General features: G+C 32.9%; 2 protein-coding genes across 2 annotated transcripts; both read left to right on the forward strand.

Moving 5' to 3' along the window:
• The first annotated feature begins 5,100 nt into the window (after positions 1 to 5,100).
• LOC117932635 lies at positions 5,101 to 5,596 on the forward strand. The gene is made up of 2 exons (XM_034853914.1): positions 5,101 to 5,517; positions 5,582 to 5,596. The coding sequence occupies exons 1-2, from the start codon at positions 5,101 to 5,103 to the stop codon at positions 5,594 to 5,596; spliced, it is 432 nt and encodes a 143-aa protein (XP_034709805.1).
• Positions 5,597 to 14,358: 8,762 nt separating this feature from the next.
• LOC117932176 (cytochrome P450 704C1-like) lies at positions 14,359 to 17,701 on the forward strand. The gene is made up of 6 exons (XM_034853282.1): positions 14,359 to 14,757; positions 15,376 to 15,591; positions 15,671 to 15,961; positions 16,045 to 16,371; positions 16,634 to 16,837; positions 17,052 to 17,701. The coding sequence occupies exons 1-6, from the start codon at positions 14,413 to 14,415 to the stop codon at positions 17,253 to 17,255; spliced, it is 1,587 nt and encodes a 528-aa protein (XP_034709173.1). The 5' UTR covers positions 14,359 to 14,412; the 3' UTR covers positions 17,256 to 17,701.
• The last annotated feature ends 3,976 nt before the right edge of the window (positions 17,702 to 21,677 follow it).

Here is a 21,677-nt window from a genome sequence, read left to right on the forward strand (position 1 = left end):
TTAGAAGAAATATACAGGAAATAGCATCTGGTAACACCTCCTTGTTTATCTACTCTCATGTAGGAATTCTAATATACTTATTATAGTATTTTGATGATTTTATTGTGATAGGAAGTGTTAGAAATACTGAAAGATTGTATTGTATTTCCTGAGTGAAAGAATATACATCAATGCCTTTATATAGGAGGCATATGTGTGCGGTACAAGTAACTTAACTGGGCCTAAAGCCCATAACATAATATACTCATAATATACATTAACAGCCCCCCTCAAACTCAAGGTGGATGTGAGACCAACTTGAGGTTGTCAATTAAATCACGAGTGAGTCTTGTAGGAAGTGACTTGGTGAAGATATCTGCAAGCTGATCTTTGGAGGAGACGGAGAAAAGCTTAAGAGCACCATGGACAAGATGATAACGGATAAAATGACAATCAATCTCGATGTGTTTAGTCCATTCATGAAAGACATCATTGTGAGCAATATGAATGGCACTTTGGTTGTCACAATAAAGGGGAGTAGCAGAGGAGGTGGACACACCCAAATCCTTAAGAAGCCATCTTAGCCAAAGGAGCTCAGATGTGGTATCAGCAAGGGCACGATATTCTGCTTCAGTACTGGAGCGGGCCACAAAAGTTTGTTTCTTACTTCTCCAAGAAATCAAAGAAGAACCAAGAAGGAAGCAGTAACCTGTAGTGGACCTGCGATCAGTAGGATCTCCTGCCCAATCGGCATCAGAGAATGCACGGAGTATAAGAGGAGATTGAGCCGAGTAGAAAAGGCCATGAAAAATGGTACCCTTCAGGCATCGAAGAATGCGCAGAACAGCAGCATAGTGAGTTGATCGTGGAGCAGACAAATACTGGCTCACCTGATGAACAGCATAGGAGATGTCTGGACGAGTAACTGTGAGATAAACTAAGCTGCCAACCAATCGTCTGTAAAGAGAAGGATTGGACAATGGTTTCCCCCCGGAGGGTGTCAGATGCGCATTAAGTTAGACTGGAGTGTCAACATTCTTACTGTCAGTGAGTTCGGCTTGAGACAGCAGATCAGAAGCATACTTGGCTTGAATAATATAAAGACCATCTGTGGAATGAGTAATTTCAAGACCCAGGAAATAGCTGAGATGTCCAAGATCTTTCATCTCAAACTGCTGACTGAGAAAATCCTTGAGTTCTTGAATGCCACTAAGGTCATTACCAGTTATGATCATATCCTCCACATATAGAAGAAGCAAAATAGTGCCTTTATCAGTACGACGAAGAAATAAGGCAGAATCGAAGTCACACTAATGAAGACAGACTGCTAAGAAAGGGTCAGAGCAGTGGCTCTGATACCATGTTAGAAATACTGAAAGATTGTATTGTATTTCCTGAGTGAAAAAATATACATCAGTGCCTTTATATAGGAGGCATATGTGTGCGGTACAAGTAACCTAACTGGGCCTAAAGCCCATAACATAATATACCCATAATATACATTAACAGGAAGCAACACATGTCGGCCCAACAAAAGCTTTGATATCTTTTGTTATATGTGTGGAAGTTCTTATTTCTTACATAAACATATTAAGTAATGGGATAACATAAAATAAAATCATCTACACACAAAGACACATGAGGTTTTAATGTGGATTGATCAATCATGACTACTGACGAGACATGATTCCACTAAATGATAAAAAATATTATAAATAACAAAAATAAATATAAATAGTAGGTCTCAAATGTTTTTTTTACTCTTTGTACATCCACCTTAAACCATACTTCATCGGGTGTCTCTTAATCTTCTTCACAACTCTATCCGACACATATAGTTCTCATAAGTTCATATCTCTCTCATAACTTTTTTCTCTTATGACTTAACATATTTATAAAAATATTCTTTTAGGTTTTTTTTTTCTTTTTTAAATAAGGAATCTAATTACAACCATATAGAAACTTATGAAATATTTTATATATTATTCTTTTTACAAAAAAAAATTAGGAATTTGAGACACCATTCAATAATTTTCACCTTGAATCAAAGTACATTAACTCGTGACAAATACCTGATAATTTGTTATACTTGAATGTTTTCAAATTAACAAAAATGGATATGAGAAAAATATTAAAATGGATTATATTAATAGTATTAAGATGCTAAAAAAATTATGCTTATTTTAAAATTATTAAAGACTAAAATATTTTTATTTTATGTTTTTATTTCAATTTCTAAAGAAATATTTTAGTAAAATAGAAATATAAAAAAATGATGATGATGATATGCCGCCGCCGCCAACAAAACCGTGGATTCACATTTCCTAATTTCTATTTCATGTTTCTCGTGGTTAAAGCATAATCATCTTATGTCCATTATATGCTTTTAAGTTTTAATTATCCCTAAAGCATGATTTCCCAAAGAAATATCTAAGTTTTGAAAAAGAAAAGAGGAGGATGGTAAGTGCCTAATCACTTTCAAGACATCTTACACTTATGAGTTTTTGGTCAAAATGACCCATTTATATATAATAAAAAAAAATTAGATTTAACAATTTTATGAAAGTTATGTTCAAGTTAACCTCTTTGGTGCCACATAGGAGTCATGTCATAAAAATATATATTTTTTTAAAATTTTAGTTAAAGTTTCAATTGACAACTGAGCCTTCATTTTTGAACTGAAGCTGTAGTTGTCAATTAAGCCTTCAGTTTTTTAATTAAAACTGTAGTTGTCAATTGAGGCTTCATTTATTATTATTTTTTTACTTTAAAATTTAATTAAAAACTATTAAATTATAATTTATTATTGAAATTAAAAATATATATTTTAATAATAAATTATTTATATTTAAGCTTAAGAATATAGTATTACTTCATCAAACATAAATTGATAAATAGAAGATATTATAAATGAATATTCTATTTATTAATAAATTAATAATATTAAAATAATAAATTTATATAACATTTAAATAAGATATAAAATTGTATAATTTATTAATTTAAGATATTTAATTTTTTATTTTTTAAGATATTAATTTATTTGTATTATGACAAATTTTTCCTTTTTCAAAATAATAGTATACTCCCAAACCGTAGTTTCCAACTGAGGCTTCAGTTAATATTTTTTTTTTTTAACTTTCAAATTTAATTAAAAATATTAAATTACAACTTATTATTAAAATTAAAAATATATACTTTAACAATAAATTATTTATATTTAAACTTAAAAATCTAGTATTACTTTAATAAACATAAATTGATAAATATAATACAATAAATGAATATTTTATTTATCAATAAATTAATAATCTTAAAATAATAAAATTATATGACATACAAATAAGATATAAAATTTTATAATATATTAATTTAAGATATTTAATTTGTTGTTTTTTAAGATATTAATTCATTTGCATTATGACAAATAAATATCTATCGAAATAATAGTGTACTCTTAAGTTTCCATATATAGATTTTTTTGACAAAATTAGTTAGAAAAAGTCTACTACAATATATAATTTTTAGTAGTTTTATAAAACTCACAAAAAATACCCACTAAACATTTATATACTAGGAAAAAAACATATATAATCTCATATGCCTCCACAAGGAGAGAACCTATGGATAAATTTGACATAATACAAATAAATTAATATCTTAAAAAAACAATAAATTAAATATCTTAAATTAATAAATTATACAATTTTATATCTTATTTATATGTTATATAAATTAATTATTTTAATATTATTTGTTAGATTAATTTTTGTAATTAATCTATAATTTGGGCCACACATGTAAATAATTAAAATGTGTGTGCTATCATTTAATTAAGCCTAAATATAGTGATCTAATTAATAATTGATTAATTGGCTTAAGGGTATAATTGTCATGAGATTATTGTGTAGATACCATTAGATAATTATTATTTCTATGAGGGGCAGAAATATAATTGTGATAAATTTAAAACTGCCCTAGCAGTTTATAAATAGGGTTATGGTCCCCATTCTACCACTACACATTCCAATTTCCGAAAATCCTCTCAGAGAGAAATTGACACAGAATCTAGTGGCCAGAATTGGAAGACCATATCAAGGGTTTTCTTCCTATAAGGTTTCTCCTTCAATGGATTCAGGTATGTTTCCGCTATTATTTTTCTACTCATTTTTAATCAGGAGTTTCCAGTATATATGAAATTAGGGTATTCATCTTGGTTGAGTTATAACAAGAAATATTCCAGTATATATGAAATTAGGGTATTCACCTTGGTTGAGTTATAACAAGAAATATTCCAGTATATATGAAATTAGGGTATTCACCTTGGTTGAGTTTTAACAAGTGGTATCAGAGCCAACTCCTTGATTAATTTTTGAGTTATTATTTTAATATATATATATATATATATATATATATATATATATATATATATATATATATATATATATATATATATGTCAATGGATTAAGATTTATGAAATATTGAGTTGATAATTTTTTTTTATTACTATTATTATTATTATTATTATTTAATAGCATTTTATGATATTAATATTTAAGTTATTGATCTAGCATTTTTAAATAGGCTAATTAAAGCGGAAAATCACCAAAGTGACATCTTTCGTGTAGATCAGTCTATTCGGGGTGTTAGATATTTGTGTGTATGTGATTCATGCGGGTATTGACTGGCCCAAAGGAAAGTTAATATTTGGTCAAATTGCATACATACCTGTGGTGATAAATATGTGATGATTATAAAGGTAACTTAATGTGAATAATAAATCAATCCAAAGATAGATTTATTATTTGACATAACTTATCATCAATGTTTGATCACTACAACAAGAGTACCACTTACAGTTAATATTACTGTCCAAAGACTTGATATTAATGTTGTGCTAGGTATCTTGAAATGTCATAATTTGCTTTTAAATTTAAAGATTATGTGTTTAATTGCTTATTTTATGTGAGCATGATGGTTTATTTGATTCATTTTATTTTGTTCTAGATTCAGCTTTTATATCAACTACTTCTATATCTGCCAACATCAATAATGTCCCTATGTTAAATGGGACTAATTTTAAGGACTGGAAAGAGAATATGATGATTCTCTTAGGCTGCATGGATATAGACTTAGCCTTGAGAATGCCCAAACCCGATGAACTCAATGAGCAAAGTACTCAAGAGGATGAGGTTTATTGGGGTAAGTGGGAACGTTCAAATAGGCTAAGTCTTATGATCATGAAGCGCGGAATTCCAGAAGCTTTCAGGGGTGCGGTAACCGATGAGGTTACTAATGCCAGTGACTTCCTTGCGGAAATTCAGAAACATTTTGCCAAAAACGATAAGGCTGAAACGAGCACGCTTTTAGCAAGCTTGATTTCAATGAAGTATAAAGGCAAGGGTAATGTTCGGGAGTACATCATGGAGATGTCTCATCTTGCTTCAAAACTTAAGGCTTTGAAACTTGAGTTATCTGATGATTTACTCGTGCATTTGGTTCTCATCTCTCTTCCTGCACAATTTAATCAATTCAAGGTCAGTTATAACTGTCAAAAGGATAAATGGACTCTTAATGAGCTCATTTCATTCTGTGTGCAAGAGGAAGAGAGATTGAAGCAAGACAAGACCGAAAGTGCTCATCTGGCTAGCACTTCCAAGGGTAAGGGCAAACGAAAGAATAAGGATAATAAGGTTGCTGCTTCTAATGGCCTAGAACAAAAGAAACAGAAAGTTGAGGTAACATGTTTCTTCTGTAATAAGCCTGGACATACTAAGAAGGAATGTACCAAGTATGCTGCTCGGCGTGTTAAGAAAGGTATATTTCTTACTTTGGTCTGTTCTGAAGTTAATTTAGCTTCAGTATCTAGAAACACATGGTGGTTAGATTCTGGTGCTACTACTCACATTTGTGTTTCTATGCAGGGTTGCCTGAGTTACCGAAAACCAAGTGATGCTGAAAGATGCATCTATGTCGGAGACGGTCAGTCGGTAGAAGTGGAGGCAATAGGGCACTTTAGATTATTATTGAAATCTGGTTATTTTTTGGATTTAATAGATACTTTCGTTGTACCGTCTTTCAGACGGAATTTAATTTCAGTTTCTGTTTTGGACAAATCAGGTTATTGTTGTTCATTTGGAAACAATAGATTTGCATTATCTATTAATTCAAATGTTGTAGGAACCGGTTTACTTAATGTTTATGATAATCTATATTTGTTGGAAACTGTTCCGTCCTATAATGAAACCTTGCATGTGGAATCACGAGGTACAAAACGTAAATTGAATAAAGATAATTCGGCCTCATTGTGGCACAAACGCCTAGGTCATATCTCTAAATCTAGAGTTGAGCGACTTGTGTCCGATGGGATTTTAGATTCACTTGACTTTTCAGATTTTGATATTTGTGTTGAGTGTATTAAAGGAAAACAGACCAAAACAAAGAAATTAGGTGCAAATAGAGCTACAGACGTCTTAGAATTAATTCATACAGATATCTGTGGACCATACCCTACGGCATCTTGGAATGGTCAACAGTACTTTATAACATTCATAGATGACTATTCAAGATATGGCTACCTATTTCTTATACATGAGAAATCACAATCATTGGACGTGTTCAAAACATTTAAAGCAGAAGTTGAGTTACAACTCAACAAAAGAATAAAGAGCGTCAGATCTGACCGTGGTGGTGAATACTATGGTAGATATGACGGATCAGGTGAACAATGTCCAGGACCATTTGCTAAATACCTAGAGGAATGTGGGATCGTCCCTCAATACACCATGCCAGGATCACCTAGCATGAATGGTGTAGCAGAAAGACGAAACCGAACCCTTAAGGACATGGTAAGGAGTATGATTAGTCATTCTACTTTACCCGAAAAACTCTGGGGTGAAGCACTCAAAATGGCAGCTTATATCCTAAATCGGGTGCCAACTAAAGCGGCTGCTAAAACGCCTTATGAGCTTTGGACGGGTCGAAAGCCCAGTTTAAAGCATTTTCATATTTGGGGATGTCCAGCTGAAGCGAGACCTTATAAGCCTCATGAAAAGAAATTGGACTCTAAAACAGTTAGCAACTACTTTATTGGCTATGCAGAGCGATCAAAGGGTTTTAAATTTTATGATCCTGCTATTAGGTCAATTTTTGAGACGGGAACTGCAACATTTTTTTAGGATGTTGAGTTTGGGGGGAGAAATCAGGCTAGGAATATTGTCTTTGAGGAGGAAGAGGGATCTACTATTGCTTTTGATAATGTACAGGTTTCACTACCTATCATTGATCAAGAAGTAAATTTGGATCCTCAACCAACAGACAATATTGTTCAACCCTTAATTGCAAATGAGGACATTGCTCCTGAAGAACAAACTCAACAACCTCAAGAAAATATGCCATTAAGGAGATCCACGAGAGAGAGGAGAAATGCAATTTTGGACGATTATATCGTATATCTCCAGGAACATGAGGTAGAAAGTGGAATTATGGAAGATGATCCAATCAACTTCCAGCAAGCCATGAAAAGTTCCAACTCTCAGAAATGGATTGAAGCCATGAATGAAGAGTACAAATCTATGCAAGACAATAAAGTTTGGGAACTTGTCCCATTACCAGTTGGTACGAAGCCCATTGGTTGTAAATGGATATTTAAAACCAAGCGGGATTCAAATGGTAATGTAGAAAGGTATAAAGCACGTCTTGTAGCTAAAGGCTTTACTCAAAAAGAAGGAATTGACTTCAAAGAGACCTTCTCTCCAGTTTCTACGAAGGACTCTTTCAGGATAATCATGGCACTAGTTGCACATTATGATCTTGAGTTACATCAAATGGATGTTAAAACAACGTTTCTCAATGGTGACATTGATGAAACAATTTATATGGTACAACCAGAAAATTTTGTGTCCGAAGACTCAAAGAATATGGTTTGTAAATTAACTAAATCCATTTATGGGCTCAAGCAAGCTTCTCGTCAGTGGTACTTCAAGTTTCATCAAATTATTGTCTCATATGGTTTTGAGGCAAATCTTATGGATGAATGTGTGTATCACAAATTCAGTGGGAGTAAGTATATTTTCCTGGTTTTATATGTCGATGACATATTGCTAGCCACAAATGATATTAGCATATTGCACGACACCAAGAGATTTTTATCAAAACATTTTGAGATGAAAGATCTTGGTGATGCCTCATTTGTCTTAGGAATCCAGATACACCGAGATCGTTCTAGGGGTATTTTAGGATTGTCACAAAGGACCTATATTGATAAAGTCCTCCAAAGGTATGGCATGCAAAATAGCAAACCAGGTGATACCCCTGTCGCTAAAGGAGACAAATTCAGTCTTAATCAATGCCCTAAAAATAGTTTAGAAAGTCAAGAAATGCATAAGATTCCTTACGCTTCGGCTGTGGGGAGTCTAATGTATGCTCAGGTATGTACACGTCCGGATATTGCGTACATTGTTGGCATGTTAGGCAGATATCTAAGTAACCCTGGAATGGATCATTGGAGAGCAGCCAAGAGGGTTATGAGATATTTACAGAGAACAAAAGAGTACATGCTTACATATAGGAGATTGGATCAGTTGGAGTTCATTGGGTATTCCGACTCCGACTTTGCTGGATGCCAAGATAGCAGAAGATCCACATCAGGCTATATTTATCTGTTGGCTGGTGGAGCAATTTCATGGAGGTCTGCCAAACAGACACTCGTAACATCATCCACCATGGAAGCAGAGTTTGTAGCATGTTATGAGGCATCCAATCAAGGAATATGGCTACGAAATTTTGTCACTGGGCTGCGTGTTCTGGATGGTATTGAAAGACCACTGAAGATATTTTGTGACAATAAATCAGCAGTTTTATATTCCAATAACAACAGGAGTTCTACAAAATCAAAATACATTGATATCAAGTTCCTAGTTGTAAAAGAAAAAGTATAAAGTGGACAGATATCCATAGAGCATATTGGAACAAAGTCCATGATAGCGGATCCGCTTACAAAGGGATTACCACCCAAGGTCTTTCATGAGCACACTGCTCATATGGGTGTTGTCTCATTTAAGGATATCCAAATTTAGTGGGAGTTTATATTATTCATTGTATATTGCTCTATGTTATGTTTAGACTTTATCTATAAATTTGGATTGTGTTCTGCAGAAATAAAGTATTCATTTTATTGCACTCTGTTAAATTATGCTAAAGATTTGATCTCAATAAAGTTAAGTAGGACCAGTTGGAAATAGGCATGAACAGATCACATTGCATGTAATTTCCATGCTATGCACTCATGATTGATCTATGTCATTTAGCTGTGTAGATATATGTGACCATTGATTGGTCTAGTAACAATTGATGTAACAAAGACCACCTTGATCCTATGTCAGTATAGTTAATGGACGAGATTGTTCGGATATACCCTAAGGACATGATAGCAAATTTTGAGCTCATAAGGTTAAGCACATTTATTTGATTACATATGCATGTGGCCCAGTGGGAGATTGTTAGATTAATTTTTGTAATTAATCTATAATTTGGGCCACACATGTAAATAATTAAAATGTGTGTGCTATCATTTAATTAAGCCTAAATATAGTGATCTAATTAATAATTGATTAATTGGCTTAAGGGTATAATTGTCATGAGATTATTGTGTAGATACCATTAGATAATTATTATTTCTATGAGGGGCAGAAATATAATTGTGATAAATTTAAAACTGCCCTAGCAGTTTATAAATAGGGTTATGGTCCCCATTCTACCACTACGCATTCCAATTTCCGAAAATCCTCTCAGAGAGAAATTGACACAGAATCTAGTGGCCAGAATTGGAAGACCATCTCAAGGGTTTTCTTCCTATAAGGTTTCTCCTTCAATGGATTCAGGTATGTTTCCGCTATTATTTTTCTACTCATTTTTAATCAGGAGTTTCCAATATATATGAAATTAGGGTATTCATCTTGGTTGAGTTATAACAAGAAATATTCCAGTATATATGAAATTAGGGTATTCACCTTGGTTGAGTTATAACAAGAAATATTCCAGTATATATGAAATTAGGGTATTCACCTTGGTTGAGTTTTAACATTATTAATTTATTAATAAATAAAATATTCATTTATAATATCTTCTATCTATCAATTTATATTTGTTAAAGTAATATTAGATTCTTAAGTTTAAATATAAATAATTTATTATTAAAATATATATTTTTTATTTCAATAATAAACGAAAATTTAATAGTTTTTAATTAAATTTTAAAGTTAAAAAAAAATTAACTGAAGCCTCAATTGTCAATTGAGGCTTTAGTTAAAAAATAAAGTCTCAGTTGCCAAATGAGGCTTCAGTTAAAAAATAAAGTCTCAATTGACAATTGTGACTTTAGTTCAAAAAATAAAGTCTTAGTTGACAACTGTAACTTCAGTTCAAAAATGAAATCTCGGTTGCCAATTGAGGCTTAAACTAAAATTTAAAAAAATATATATATATTTCTATGATATGGCTCTTACGCACCAAATAGGCCAATTTGAATATAAGTTTCATAAAGCAGTTACATCTAATATATTTTTGTATACATGGGCCATTTTGACCCAAAACTCAAAAGTCTGCTAGATATTTCATGATAGGCATGTCTACTCAGTACATGAAGTGGGTTACCAAAATTTGCTTTCGATTTGTTTGTTTTCCTAATTTGTTCTGATTAGGCTTGATGAATTGTACTTAGCCTTTGATAGAGATAACCCAACAAACAACCCAAGAAAGGGAGAATAAGTCCCAGATTGCTGCCCCACGGGACCAAAATGTGTCCAATTTATGAAACGTGAGTATGGGGGGGACTACCGCCCTTTACTTTTATTAGCTGTTGGTTGCTGGCCTATGGCTATGATTCATGTTAAATTGAATAGGTGGGAAAGGCCGAAAGGGCACTTACTTCTGCAATTACTGTTGTATTCTTCAAAAGTAGGATTAGTTAACTGGCACACTAGTCCAGCAAAGCTGCATTAAGGTTCCAGCGCTGCCGCTGGGTAGCTTTCAAGTTTCAGCAACACTAAGATAATGCATAGTATGATGCCAGTGGGCGAGTATTAAATAATGTCTGGATCTTTGGTTCTTTTTCTCACTTGGGATGGTGCGTTTGGTCACTTTTATCAGTGGCATCATTTAGATGGGGAAAGCGCAGAAGCGAGCAGTGGTTAAGAATTGGGTGAGTCCAAGGACGATTAGTGGTCCAGCCTTCCAAACTACTGCAAAAATCTGCCTAGAACTAACTCACTTCCCCACTAGGATTTCATGGCCTTTTTCCATTGTGTCCACCCTAGAACTAACTCACTCCCTAAGTCAAAATTGATCTGAAAATCAACCCAGGCTTTTCTTGGACATTTTTTACATGTCTCTTTCACTCTTACTCTCCCCCCTTTTTCTCATGGCTCCAGTCCATAACGAAAGAGGCATCTGAAAAGGGTTGAGAGAAACCCGTGATGGTAAGTCAGAATGGTCAGGAGCTTTGGTCAAGTAGTTAATAATTTGTCTGATAAGTCATAACACCTGTTATCCATTGGGTGTTGAAAATTTTGATCTAGAAGTTTAAATGTGGAAGCAGCCCCAGTAGCAAAAATTAATTCAAATTTGTGTTACGTATGATTGGTGCCATTGGTTCTATTTGCATTAGTCAAAATGTCGGGACCATTCTTTGGCCCACCCAACTCTTTGCCCTCCCTTCGATGGATCCGCCTCTTTAAATTTAAACCAAGAGCATCTTTACTTCACGTACTTTATACTTTCAAACTTAGAATTCAAAAGAATATGATTATAATCTTCCTTTTTTTCTCTTCACATGCCATTTGACATTTTTTGACCATTAAATAAAATCAAAAGATTTTGAAAGCCAATAAAAAAATGTAAGTTTGAAAAAACAATAGAAGAAATAATAAGGCCAAAAGAAAAAGAAAAGATAAAAACATGGCATTTTAACGTGACAACAAAGCATGAAGTTTTGTGTCAAAATAACCCATGTATACAAAAAAATATTAGATCTATCCATTTTATGAAACTTATGTTCAAACTAGTCTCTTTGGTGTCACGTAGGAGTCATGCCATATAAATATATTTTTTTTTCTTCAAAATTTTAGTTAAAGCCTCAATTGACAACTGAGCTTTCATTTTTGAACTGAAGTCGCAGTTGCCAACTGAGGCTTCAGTTTTTTAACTAAAGCATCAATTGTCAACTGAGACTTTAGTTAATTTTTTTTTAACTTTAAATTTAATTAAAAACTATTAAATTATAGTTTATTATTGAAATAAAAAATATATATTTTAATAATAAATTATTTATAGTTAAACTTAAGAATCTAGTATTACTTCAACAAATATAAATTGATAACTAGAAGATATTATAAATTAATATTTTATTTATTAATAAATTAATAATATTAAAATACTAAATTTATATAGCATATAAATAAGATATAAAATTGTATAATTTATTCATTTAAGATATTTAATTTATTGTTTTTTTTTTAAGATTTGTATTATGTTAAATTTATCCATAGGTTATATATATATATATTCCAACATATAAATGTTTAGTGTGTATTTTTTGTGACTTTGATAAAACTATTAAAAATTATATTTTGTAGTAGACTTTTTCTAACTAATTTCATTAACCAATTTGTCAAAAAAATCAATATATAGAAACTTAAGAGTATACCATTATTTCAATAAAGATAAATTTGTCATAATACAAATAAATTAATATCTTAAAAAACAACAAATTAAATATCTTAAATTAACATATTATAAAATTTTATATCTTATTTGTATGTCATATAATTTTATTATTTTAAGATTATTAATTTATTGATAAATAAAATATTCATTTATTGTATTATATTTATCAATTTATGTTTATTGAAGTAATACTAAATTTTTAAGTTTAAATATAAATAATTTATTATTAAAAAATATATTTTTAATTTCAATAATAAGTTGTAATTTAATAGTTTTTAATTAAATTTGAAAGTAAAAAAAAAAAAATATTAACTGAAGCCTTAGTTGACAACTACGGCTTAAGAGTATACTATTATTTCGATAAAGATAAATTTATCATAATACAAATAAATTAATATCTTAAAAAATACTAAATTAAATATCTTAAATTAATAAATTATACAATTTTATATCTTATTTATATATTATATAAATTTATTATTTTAAAATTATTAATTTATTAATAAATAGAATATCCATTTATAATATCTTCTATTTATCAATTTATGTTTGTTGCAGTAATACTAGATTCTTAAGCTTAAATATGAATAATTTATTACTAAAGCATATATTTTAAATTTCAATAATAAATTATAATTTAATAGTTTTTAATTAAATTTTAAAGTAAAAAAAAATTAACTAAAGCCTCTATTAGTTATTAAGGCTTTAGTTCAAAAATAAAGCCTCAATTATCAATTGAGGCTTCAATTAAAAAATGAAGTTTCAATTGACAATTGCGACTTTAATTCAAAAATTGAAGTCTCACTTGATAACTTTAATTTTAATTCAAAAATGAAATCTCAATTCCCAATGGAGGCTTTCATTGAAATTTTGAAAAAATATATATTTCTATGACATACTCCCATGTGATACCAAGGAGACTACTTTGAACGTTAGTTTGATAAAGTGGTTTGATATAATTAATACATGAGTCATTTTGACCCAAAACTCTACACTTCTACCTCCTTTATGGGCCTACTCTCATATATTAGATCGTGTGCTCCGCAGAAACTAATTACGGATATATTTTGGTATTTAGGTTTTATAGATATATAAAAAAAAAATTATTAAATAACTTTTTTTATAAAAATATTAGAAAAAAACTCAAAAATAATATATATATATATATATATATATATATATATAAAAGACATCTTATGAAACTAAGACTAATATAGTTTTACTGACAATCGATCTCATATCAATTTCAAAGTTTTAAATGAAATGGTAGCTTTTTATCAATAATATCATCGAAATGTCGTTGAATTATGAAAATATCGATGATAAATGAAGAAGAAAAGGAAAATGTATATTTTCATGACTTAGTATGCGTTTTAATATATTAAGAGTTCTCTAACCCTAATCTTTGTGGAAGAGTATGCTTCAAAGATACTTAAAAATATAATAACAATATACTTAGAAAAAATTGAATATAAAAATTAATATGTCTAGAAAATATATATATATATATATATATATAGTTTGAATGCTTAGAAAATAATTTATATCTCTAGGTTTTTTTATTCTTTTTGAGGAGTAGAAGGTAAATTGCAAAAGAAAAACTTCATTCAAATCAATGAATTGCCTGATTATGGATTCAGTCTCATGGATATAATAATATAAGAACAAAAAGAAGTTCCAAGATCCAAAAGCAATCCATTTTTCTACCCATGTATATCTTGCAGCTCCTTCTTTCATCAACGTCCAAGATGGTGTCCATGGACTTTTTCTGCAACCCCATGTCCCTGGTTTTCGCAATTTCTGCTCTAACCCTTGTTTTTCTCATGAAAATCTTAGTGGGAAAATCAACAGAAAAGAAGAGGAGGTATCACCCTATTGGCGGTACAGTCTTCAACCAGCTCTTCAACTTCAACAGGTTGCACCACTACATGACTGATCTTGCTGGGAAGCACAGGACTTACAGGCTGCTCAGCCCCTTTAGGAATGAGATTTACACTGCTGACCCAGCTAATGTCGAGTATATACTCAAGACAAACTTCGAGAATTATGGCAAGGTAAAGGCTCTCAATCAAAACCCATTTCTTATTATTACTTGTTTCTTGAAGAAATTTGCAGGAATATCAGGGTTTTGGCTGTTTGGGTTTTAATGGACTGAAGAAATAAGAAATAAAGAACCAAGTTGATTGTCAAGAGGGGTCTTTCTTTGGTTTTTTTTTTTTTTTTTTTTTGTGTGTGTGTGTGTGTGCGCGCCTATTTATAGATAGACAGGGGAAACAAATATGGAAAGTGATTTTGATCAAACTTTGGAAATTATCGGGAAAAGGAAAAGAAGGAGGGAATTTCAAGTTATCTTCCACCCATCCAGCATAGGATAAAACCGGGGAAACAATAATCAATTCATGCCAAAGCTCAATTCGTACATCAAGTGTCAACTAATTTTTGGATTTTTCTATTTCATCTTGATTTGCCTTGGGAAAAAATGGAATTGTTGTGAAAGTGCCCATGATTTTCCAGCCATTGGGGATCTTCCACTATGATTAATTTCAGGGTTTATCCTTTGAACCCCAAATTTGGAGGTTTTGTTTGTTAATTTATTTATTTTTGAATCGGGAATGGAGTTCAAAACCTGAGGTTGGAGCTCAAAATTTTGGTTCTTTGAAAACTTTGTGCAGGGGTCCTATAACTATAACATTCTGAGGGATCTACTTGGTGATGGAATTTTCACAGTTGATGATGAGAAATGGCGGCAACAGAGAAAGGTATCGAGCTATGAATTCTCTACAAAGGTATTGAGGGACTTCAGCAGTGTAGTTTTCCGAAAAAATGGGGCAAAACTTGCTATAGTAGTGTCTGAAGCTGCAAGCTCCAACCAGACAATGGATATTCAAGTAAGGTTATTTACATGATGCCGAATTCACATAAAGAACAATCCTCTTGTCTCTTGATTAATACAAAGTTTCTATGCAGGATCTTTTTATGAAAGCAACCTTAGATTCGATATTCAAAGTTGCATTTGGGGTAGAGCTAGACAGCATGTGTGGATCAAATGAAGAAGGCACCAAGTTTGGCCGCGCATTTGATGATGCGAGTGCCATGACCCTTTATCGGTATGTTGATATCTTCTGGACAATCAAGAAAAGTCTGAATATCGGTTCAGAAGCCACGTTAAAGAGGAGTGTCAAAGTGGTTGATGACTTTGTGTACAAGCTAATCCACAGCAAGACTGAACTAATGAAGAATTCACAAAATGATTCTTCAGTGAGTGAATCACCTAGTAATTGTATTTTTCATCAAAATATGGAGCGTAATTAATCTCACTTTTTCATTATGTGTTATGGCAGATGAAGAAAGAAGATATTTTATCAAGGTTTCTGCAATTGAAGGACATAGAGATTGATCCAAAATACTTACGGGATATAATCCTCAATTTTATAATTGCTGGAAAAGACACGACAGCAGCTGCTCTTTCCTGGTTCATTTACATGCTTTGCAAGCATCCCACCATTCAGGAAAAGGTGGCACAAGAAGTGAGGGAAGCGATCAACCTGAAAGAGGCCACAAACTATGCCGAGTTTGCAGCCAGTGTTACTGAAGAAGCTCTGGAGAAGATGCAGTATCTTCATGCTGCTATAACTGAGACTCTACGACTCTATCCTGCAGTTCCTGTGGTAATGAGCATTGTGATATTGTAGTCATTCACACATACATATACATAGATTTGAAGCTTTCCTGGTTTTGAATTAACTCCCAACAATAATTGGTTTTTCATCAAGAAAGGCATAGGACAACTATATCAAACTATTTGATATATATCTGGGAAATGATTCTAAAGCATTGATACGTTGCTCTTCTCCTTTTTTGACATCTTCTGCATTATATTTTGTGCCAAACAGTTCTGAAATCTCAAATTTTCTAACTCTGGGTTTGCAGGATGCAAAGATTTGCTTTTCAGATGACACGCTGCCAGATGGATTCAGTGTGAAGAAAGGAGATATGGTGTCTTACCAACCATATGCAATGGGCAGGATGAGATTCGTATGGGGCGATGATGCAGAGGAATTCCGACCAGAGAGATGGCTTAATGAGAAGGGCCTTTTTTGCCCAGAAAGCCCTTTCAAATTCACTGCATTTCAGGTTAGATTTTACATTCCATTATTTCATGCTTCAAACTCACCTTCACCCCATATAAGTTTATGCTTCTGTTCAACATTTCTCCATGGAAAATGTATCAAGGAGAAGACCTTTTTCAAGTTTAGCAACTCCTATCCATGTCCAAAAAGGGATATGAGAGATATTACTAAGTTCATGCTCATGAAGAAAGCTAAAATCAGTTTCTGTTGGTTAACAGGCAGGCCCGAGAATTTGTTTGGGAAAGGAGTTTGCTTATAGGCAGATGAAGATCCTCTCAGCCATTCTGTCCGGTTGTTTTGTTTTTAAGCTGAGCGACGATAAGAAAGCTGTGAATTACAGGACAATGATCAACCTTCATATTGATGGAGGCCTCCATGTTCGTGCTTTCCACAGGCCAGACACAAAGATTCTGGAGGCTTGAGATGTAGCTGGCTACTCATTGTATCCTCCCAAGTGTGAAATTAGAAGAAATATACAGGAAATAGCATCTGGTAACACCAACGCTAGTTCTGATTCTAAGTATGCACACTCCTTTCCAGCCAAGCATTTGGGTGGAGCAAATTGGCAACAACCTCTGCCTCTACATTTCAATCTCCACAAGCATAAATTCATTGGGGGATGGAGAATTTTCACTCATGCGTGTTAGGATTATAAAATAATAAGCTGTTAACTGTTAGTTTGCTAAGCTGTTAGTTTGTTAGCTGTTAAGAGGATGTTAGATTGCTATAACAGATTGTTAGTGTTGTACACATGTAAGCAAGTTAGTTAGTGAGAAGAAACTATTGTAATATAAATATTGAGGTTTGCTCTGTAAACCAAAAAACAGAGGATTTCTTCCGGATTGAATCTGAGCCCTTTCTTTCCCTCTTTCTCACCTCTTTATCTCTCTATTATCTTAGTTCTAACATGATATCAGAGCTCTCAACTTCAGCAATGGAGAAATCTCAACAAACCCTAGCTTCTTCTTCCTCTAGTCATTTTGTCCCTATTTCATTCAATCATTCTACCTCAGTTAAGCTGGAAAATCATAATTTTTTGATATGGAGAAAACAGATTTTCTCAGCAATTCGTGGTCACAATCTTCAGCACTGTCACTGGAGTTCATGATCCACCGTTAAAATTTTGAAGTTCAGAAGATCGATCTCGAGGAATAGTGAATCAAAATTTTCTTGATTGGGAACAACAAGATCAACTCTTAGTTTCTTGGCTTCTTTCATCAATGTCTGAAGGAGTTCTTTCCAGGTGCATAAATTGTGAATCTGCTTTTCAAATTTGGAAGACATTGGAGGTATATTTTGCTTCTCAAACACGTGTTAAAATCTCACAATGTAAAATCTTGCTTCAGAGCACCAAAAAGGAATCTCTGAGTATGAACGAATATTTGCTTAAAATTCGTGGTTTTGTTGATCTACTTGCTCTTGTTGGTGTGAATCTCTCTGTGAAAGATCACATTGATGCTATTACAGATGGATTGCCTAGTGAATATGACACATTCTTTCTCACAATTAATTCTCGAATTGAGGATTATTCAGTAGAGGAAATTGAATCTCTTTTATTAGCACAAGAAGCTAGGATTGAGAAACACAGCAAGAGGCTACTGAAACTGCTTCTGGTAATATTACACAAGGTCCAGGTAACTTTGGAAGAGGCAATTTTTCTCAAGGTAGAGGTTTCACTAGTAACAATCAGTTTAGCCCTAATTTTGGCAGAGGTAATTTTTCTCCTAGAGGAAGGGATGGTTTTCAAGGTAGAGGTGGTTTTAACAATGGTGGTTGGAGATCTTGGAACACTTGGAATAATAATGCTACTGCTAATGCTGAAAAACCGGTATGCCAAGTGTGCATGAAGATTGGTCATTCTGCAGACAGGTGTTACTATAGATACGATCCTAGTTTTCAAGGTCCTCATACCCCTGGTTTCACTCCTAGTTTTCAAAAGTCACCTCAAACACAAAGTCAGGGTGGCAACAAGCCTAACATGCAAGTCCTGATGGCTACACCGGAAAACATTTGTGATACTAATTGGTATCCAGACTCAGGTGCCTCAAACCATGTGACTACAAATGCCAATAATCTGGTTGAACACACACCATACTATGGCAATAAGCAAGTTCGTGTTAGCAATGGTATGAGAATCTCTATTAAACATATTGGTCTTTCATAGTTTTCCTCTCCTTTCACTTTTCAGCTTTTGTCTTTAAATCATCTTCTTCATGTTCCTAAAATCACAAAGAACTTGTTGAGTGTATCTAAATTTGCTAAAGACAATAATGTATTCTTTGAAATCCATCCTATTTTTGTCTTGTCAAAGATTAGGTTTCCAAAATTGTGGTTCTGGAGGGCAAACTTAAAGGTGGCTTGTATGCATTTGATTCATCACAAATTCAGTTTCAAAAATCTGCTCCACCTCAAGTTTCTCTTTCACAAAGTGTCACTTCCCATCAATATGGTCCTAGTGCAAACTGTCAAGTGTTTGTACATGTTTCAGACCTCCAATCTCAGAATGGTAGCTCTACAGTTGGTCTTTGGCATGAGAGACTTGGTCATCCATCTTTCAAGATTGTACAAACTGTTATGAGTCTTTGTAAACTTTCCAAATTCAATAAAATTCTACCTGATTCTGTGTGTAAAGCTTGTTGTCTTGGCAAAATACATATGCTCCCATTTCCTACTTCTATATCTGAATATCAAGAACCTCTATAACTAGTGTACTTAGACTTATGGGGACCATCACCTGTTCAATCATCCAATGGCTATAAGTACTATATATGTTTTGTGGATGCCTTTTCTAGGTATAATTGGATCTACCTCTTAAGAAACAAATTTGATTTGTTTCAAACCTTTCAGAATTTCAAGGCTCAAGCTAAATTACAATTAGGGTTCAAAATTAAATGCCTACAATCTGATTAAAAGGGTGAATTTCGTGCTTTTACTGATTACCTTACTATAAATGGCATTATTCATAGGATTTCTTGTCCTCACACTCACCAACAAAACGGTGTAGCTGAAAGGAAGCATGGACATATTGTTGAGAATGGTCTTACCTTACTTGCTAGAGCCTCAATGCCTTTCAAATATTGGGATGAATCATTTAGAACAACTGTATTCTTGCATAATAGGCTGCCCTCTCCAGTTTCACATGGTAAGTTTCCCTTACAGCTTCTTTTTAATCATGTTCCTGATTACAAGGCTCTTAGAATCTTTGGTTGTGCTTGCTATCCCAACACTAGACCATATAATAGCCATAAACTTGCCTTTCGGTCTGTACAATGTACATTTCTAGGTTATAGCCTCACTCATAAAGGCTACAAGTGTTTAGACCCCTCCGATAAAATTTTCATATCTAGATATGTCATTTTTTATGAACATTTATTTCCATTTTCAGAATCTCTTTCCTCTCAACCTCAACATTCTTCTATTTCTCAACCTCTCTCCTTTAGTCAATTACCACCAATTCTTTCTTCTAAACAACATGTCTCTTCTATTTCTACAGCCTCATTACCCTCTCCCATTGCTCTCACTCCTCCTGTCAACACAACCACTCATTTGGAAAATTGTCAAGACTCTAATGCTCCCATTGTATCATCATCTATCCCAAATACTACTGGAAATATACACTCTATGATCACCAGATCTAAGAAGGGCATATTTAAACCAAAAGTATACAGTGTTACCAAAGAACCTCAATCTGTTGATGAAGCCTTGCAAAATGAGAACTGGAAAATAGCTATGATAGATGAATATTCTGCTCTCTTGAGAAACAATACATGGTTTTTGGTTGACCTTCCAGCTGGTAGAAAAGTAATAGGATGCAAGTGGATTTTCAGAGTTAAAGAAAATCCAGATGGTTCTATTAACAAATATAAAGCTAGACTCGTTGCAAAGGGGTTTCACCAAACAGCTGGATTTGATTATACAGAAACATTTAGCCCTGTTGTGAAGCCTACTACAATCAGGGTGGTTCTCACTATAGCATTATCAAGGAATTGGAAAATTCAACAACTTGATATCAACAATGCCTTTTTGAATGGAGATCTACAAGAAGAAGTTTATATGGAACAACCTAAAGGCTTTATTGAAAAGTCCACTTCTTATTTAGTATGCAAGCTCCACAAATCTCTATATGGACTCAAATAGGCATCACGTGCCTGGTTTGAGAAACTCTACGAAGCACTTGTAGATCTTGGTTTTACATCTGCTAAATCTGATCGGTCTTTATTCATAAGGTTCACTATGGATCACACTACCTTTCTCCTAGTATATGTTGATGATATATTGGTTACTGGCAGTAATCCTTGTGTAATTCAACAATTAATCTCACAATTAAACAAGAGTTTTTCTCTTAAAGATCTTGGTGAGATAGACTATTTCTTGGGCATACAAGTGAAACATACCACTGAAGGTCTACACTTGTCTCAAACTAAGTATGTGCATGATCTCTTATGCAAAGCCAAAATGAACAATGCAAATGGCATGAAGACTCCCATGATCAGTGGTCAACAACTTACAGCGTCTGGAAGTGATACTATGAAAGACATTCAACTCTATAGGAGTGTTGTAGGTGCACTTCAATATGTCACTATCACCAAGCCAGAAATTTCCTTTTGTGTCAATCGAGTTTGTCAATATTTGAAGGATCCACAAGAAGAACATTGGCAAGTAGTAAAAATGATACTTAGATACTTGAAAAACACTATTCAATATGGACTTCAATATGTCACTATCACCAGGCCAGAAATTTCCTTTTGTGTCAATCAAGTTTGTTAATATTTGAAGGATCCACAAGAAAAACATTGGCAAGTAGTAAAAATGATACTTAGATGCTTGAAAAACACTATTCAATA

The sequence above is a fragment of the Vitis riparia genome, chromosome 15, assembly GCF_004353265.1.
Source record: "Vitis riparia cultivar Riparia Gloire de Montpellier isolate 1030 chromosome 15, EGFV_Vit.rip_1.0, whole genome shotgun sequence".
NCBI lineage: Eukaryota > Viridiplantae > Streptophyta > Magnoliopsida > Vitales > Vitaceae > Vitis > Vitis riparia.

Coding starts and splice junctions, on each gene's coding strand:
- LOC117932635 (XM_034853914.1), top strand. CDS start 5,101: ATGGATATAGACTTAGCCTTGAGAATGCCCAAACCCGATGAACTCAAT.
- LOC117932176 (XM_034853282.1), top strand. CDS start 14,413: ATGTATATCTTGCAGCTCCTTCTTTCATCAACGTCCAAGATGGTGTCC. Junction 15,592..15,670: donor ACCAGACAATGGATATTCAA/GTAAGGTTATTT, acceptor GTTTCTATGCAG/GATCTTTTTATGAAAGCAAC. Junction 15,962..16,044: donor ATTCACAAAATGATTCTTCA/GTGAGTGAATCA, acceptor GTGTTATGGCAG/ATGAAGAAAGAAGATATTTT.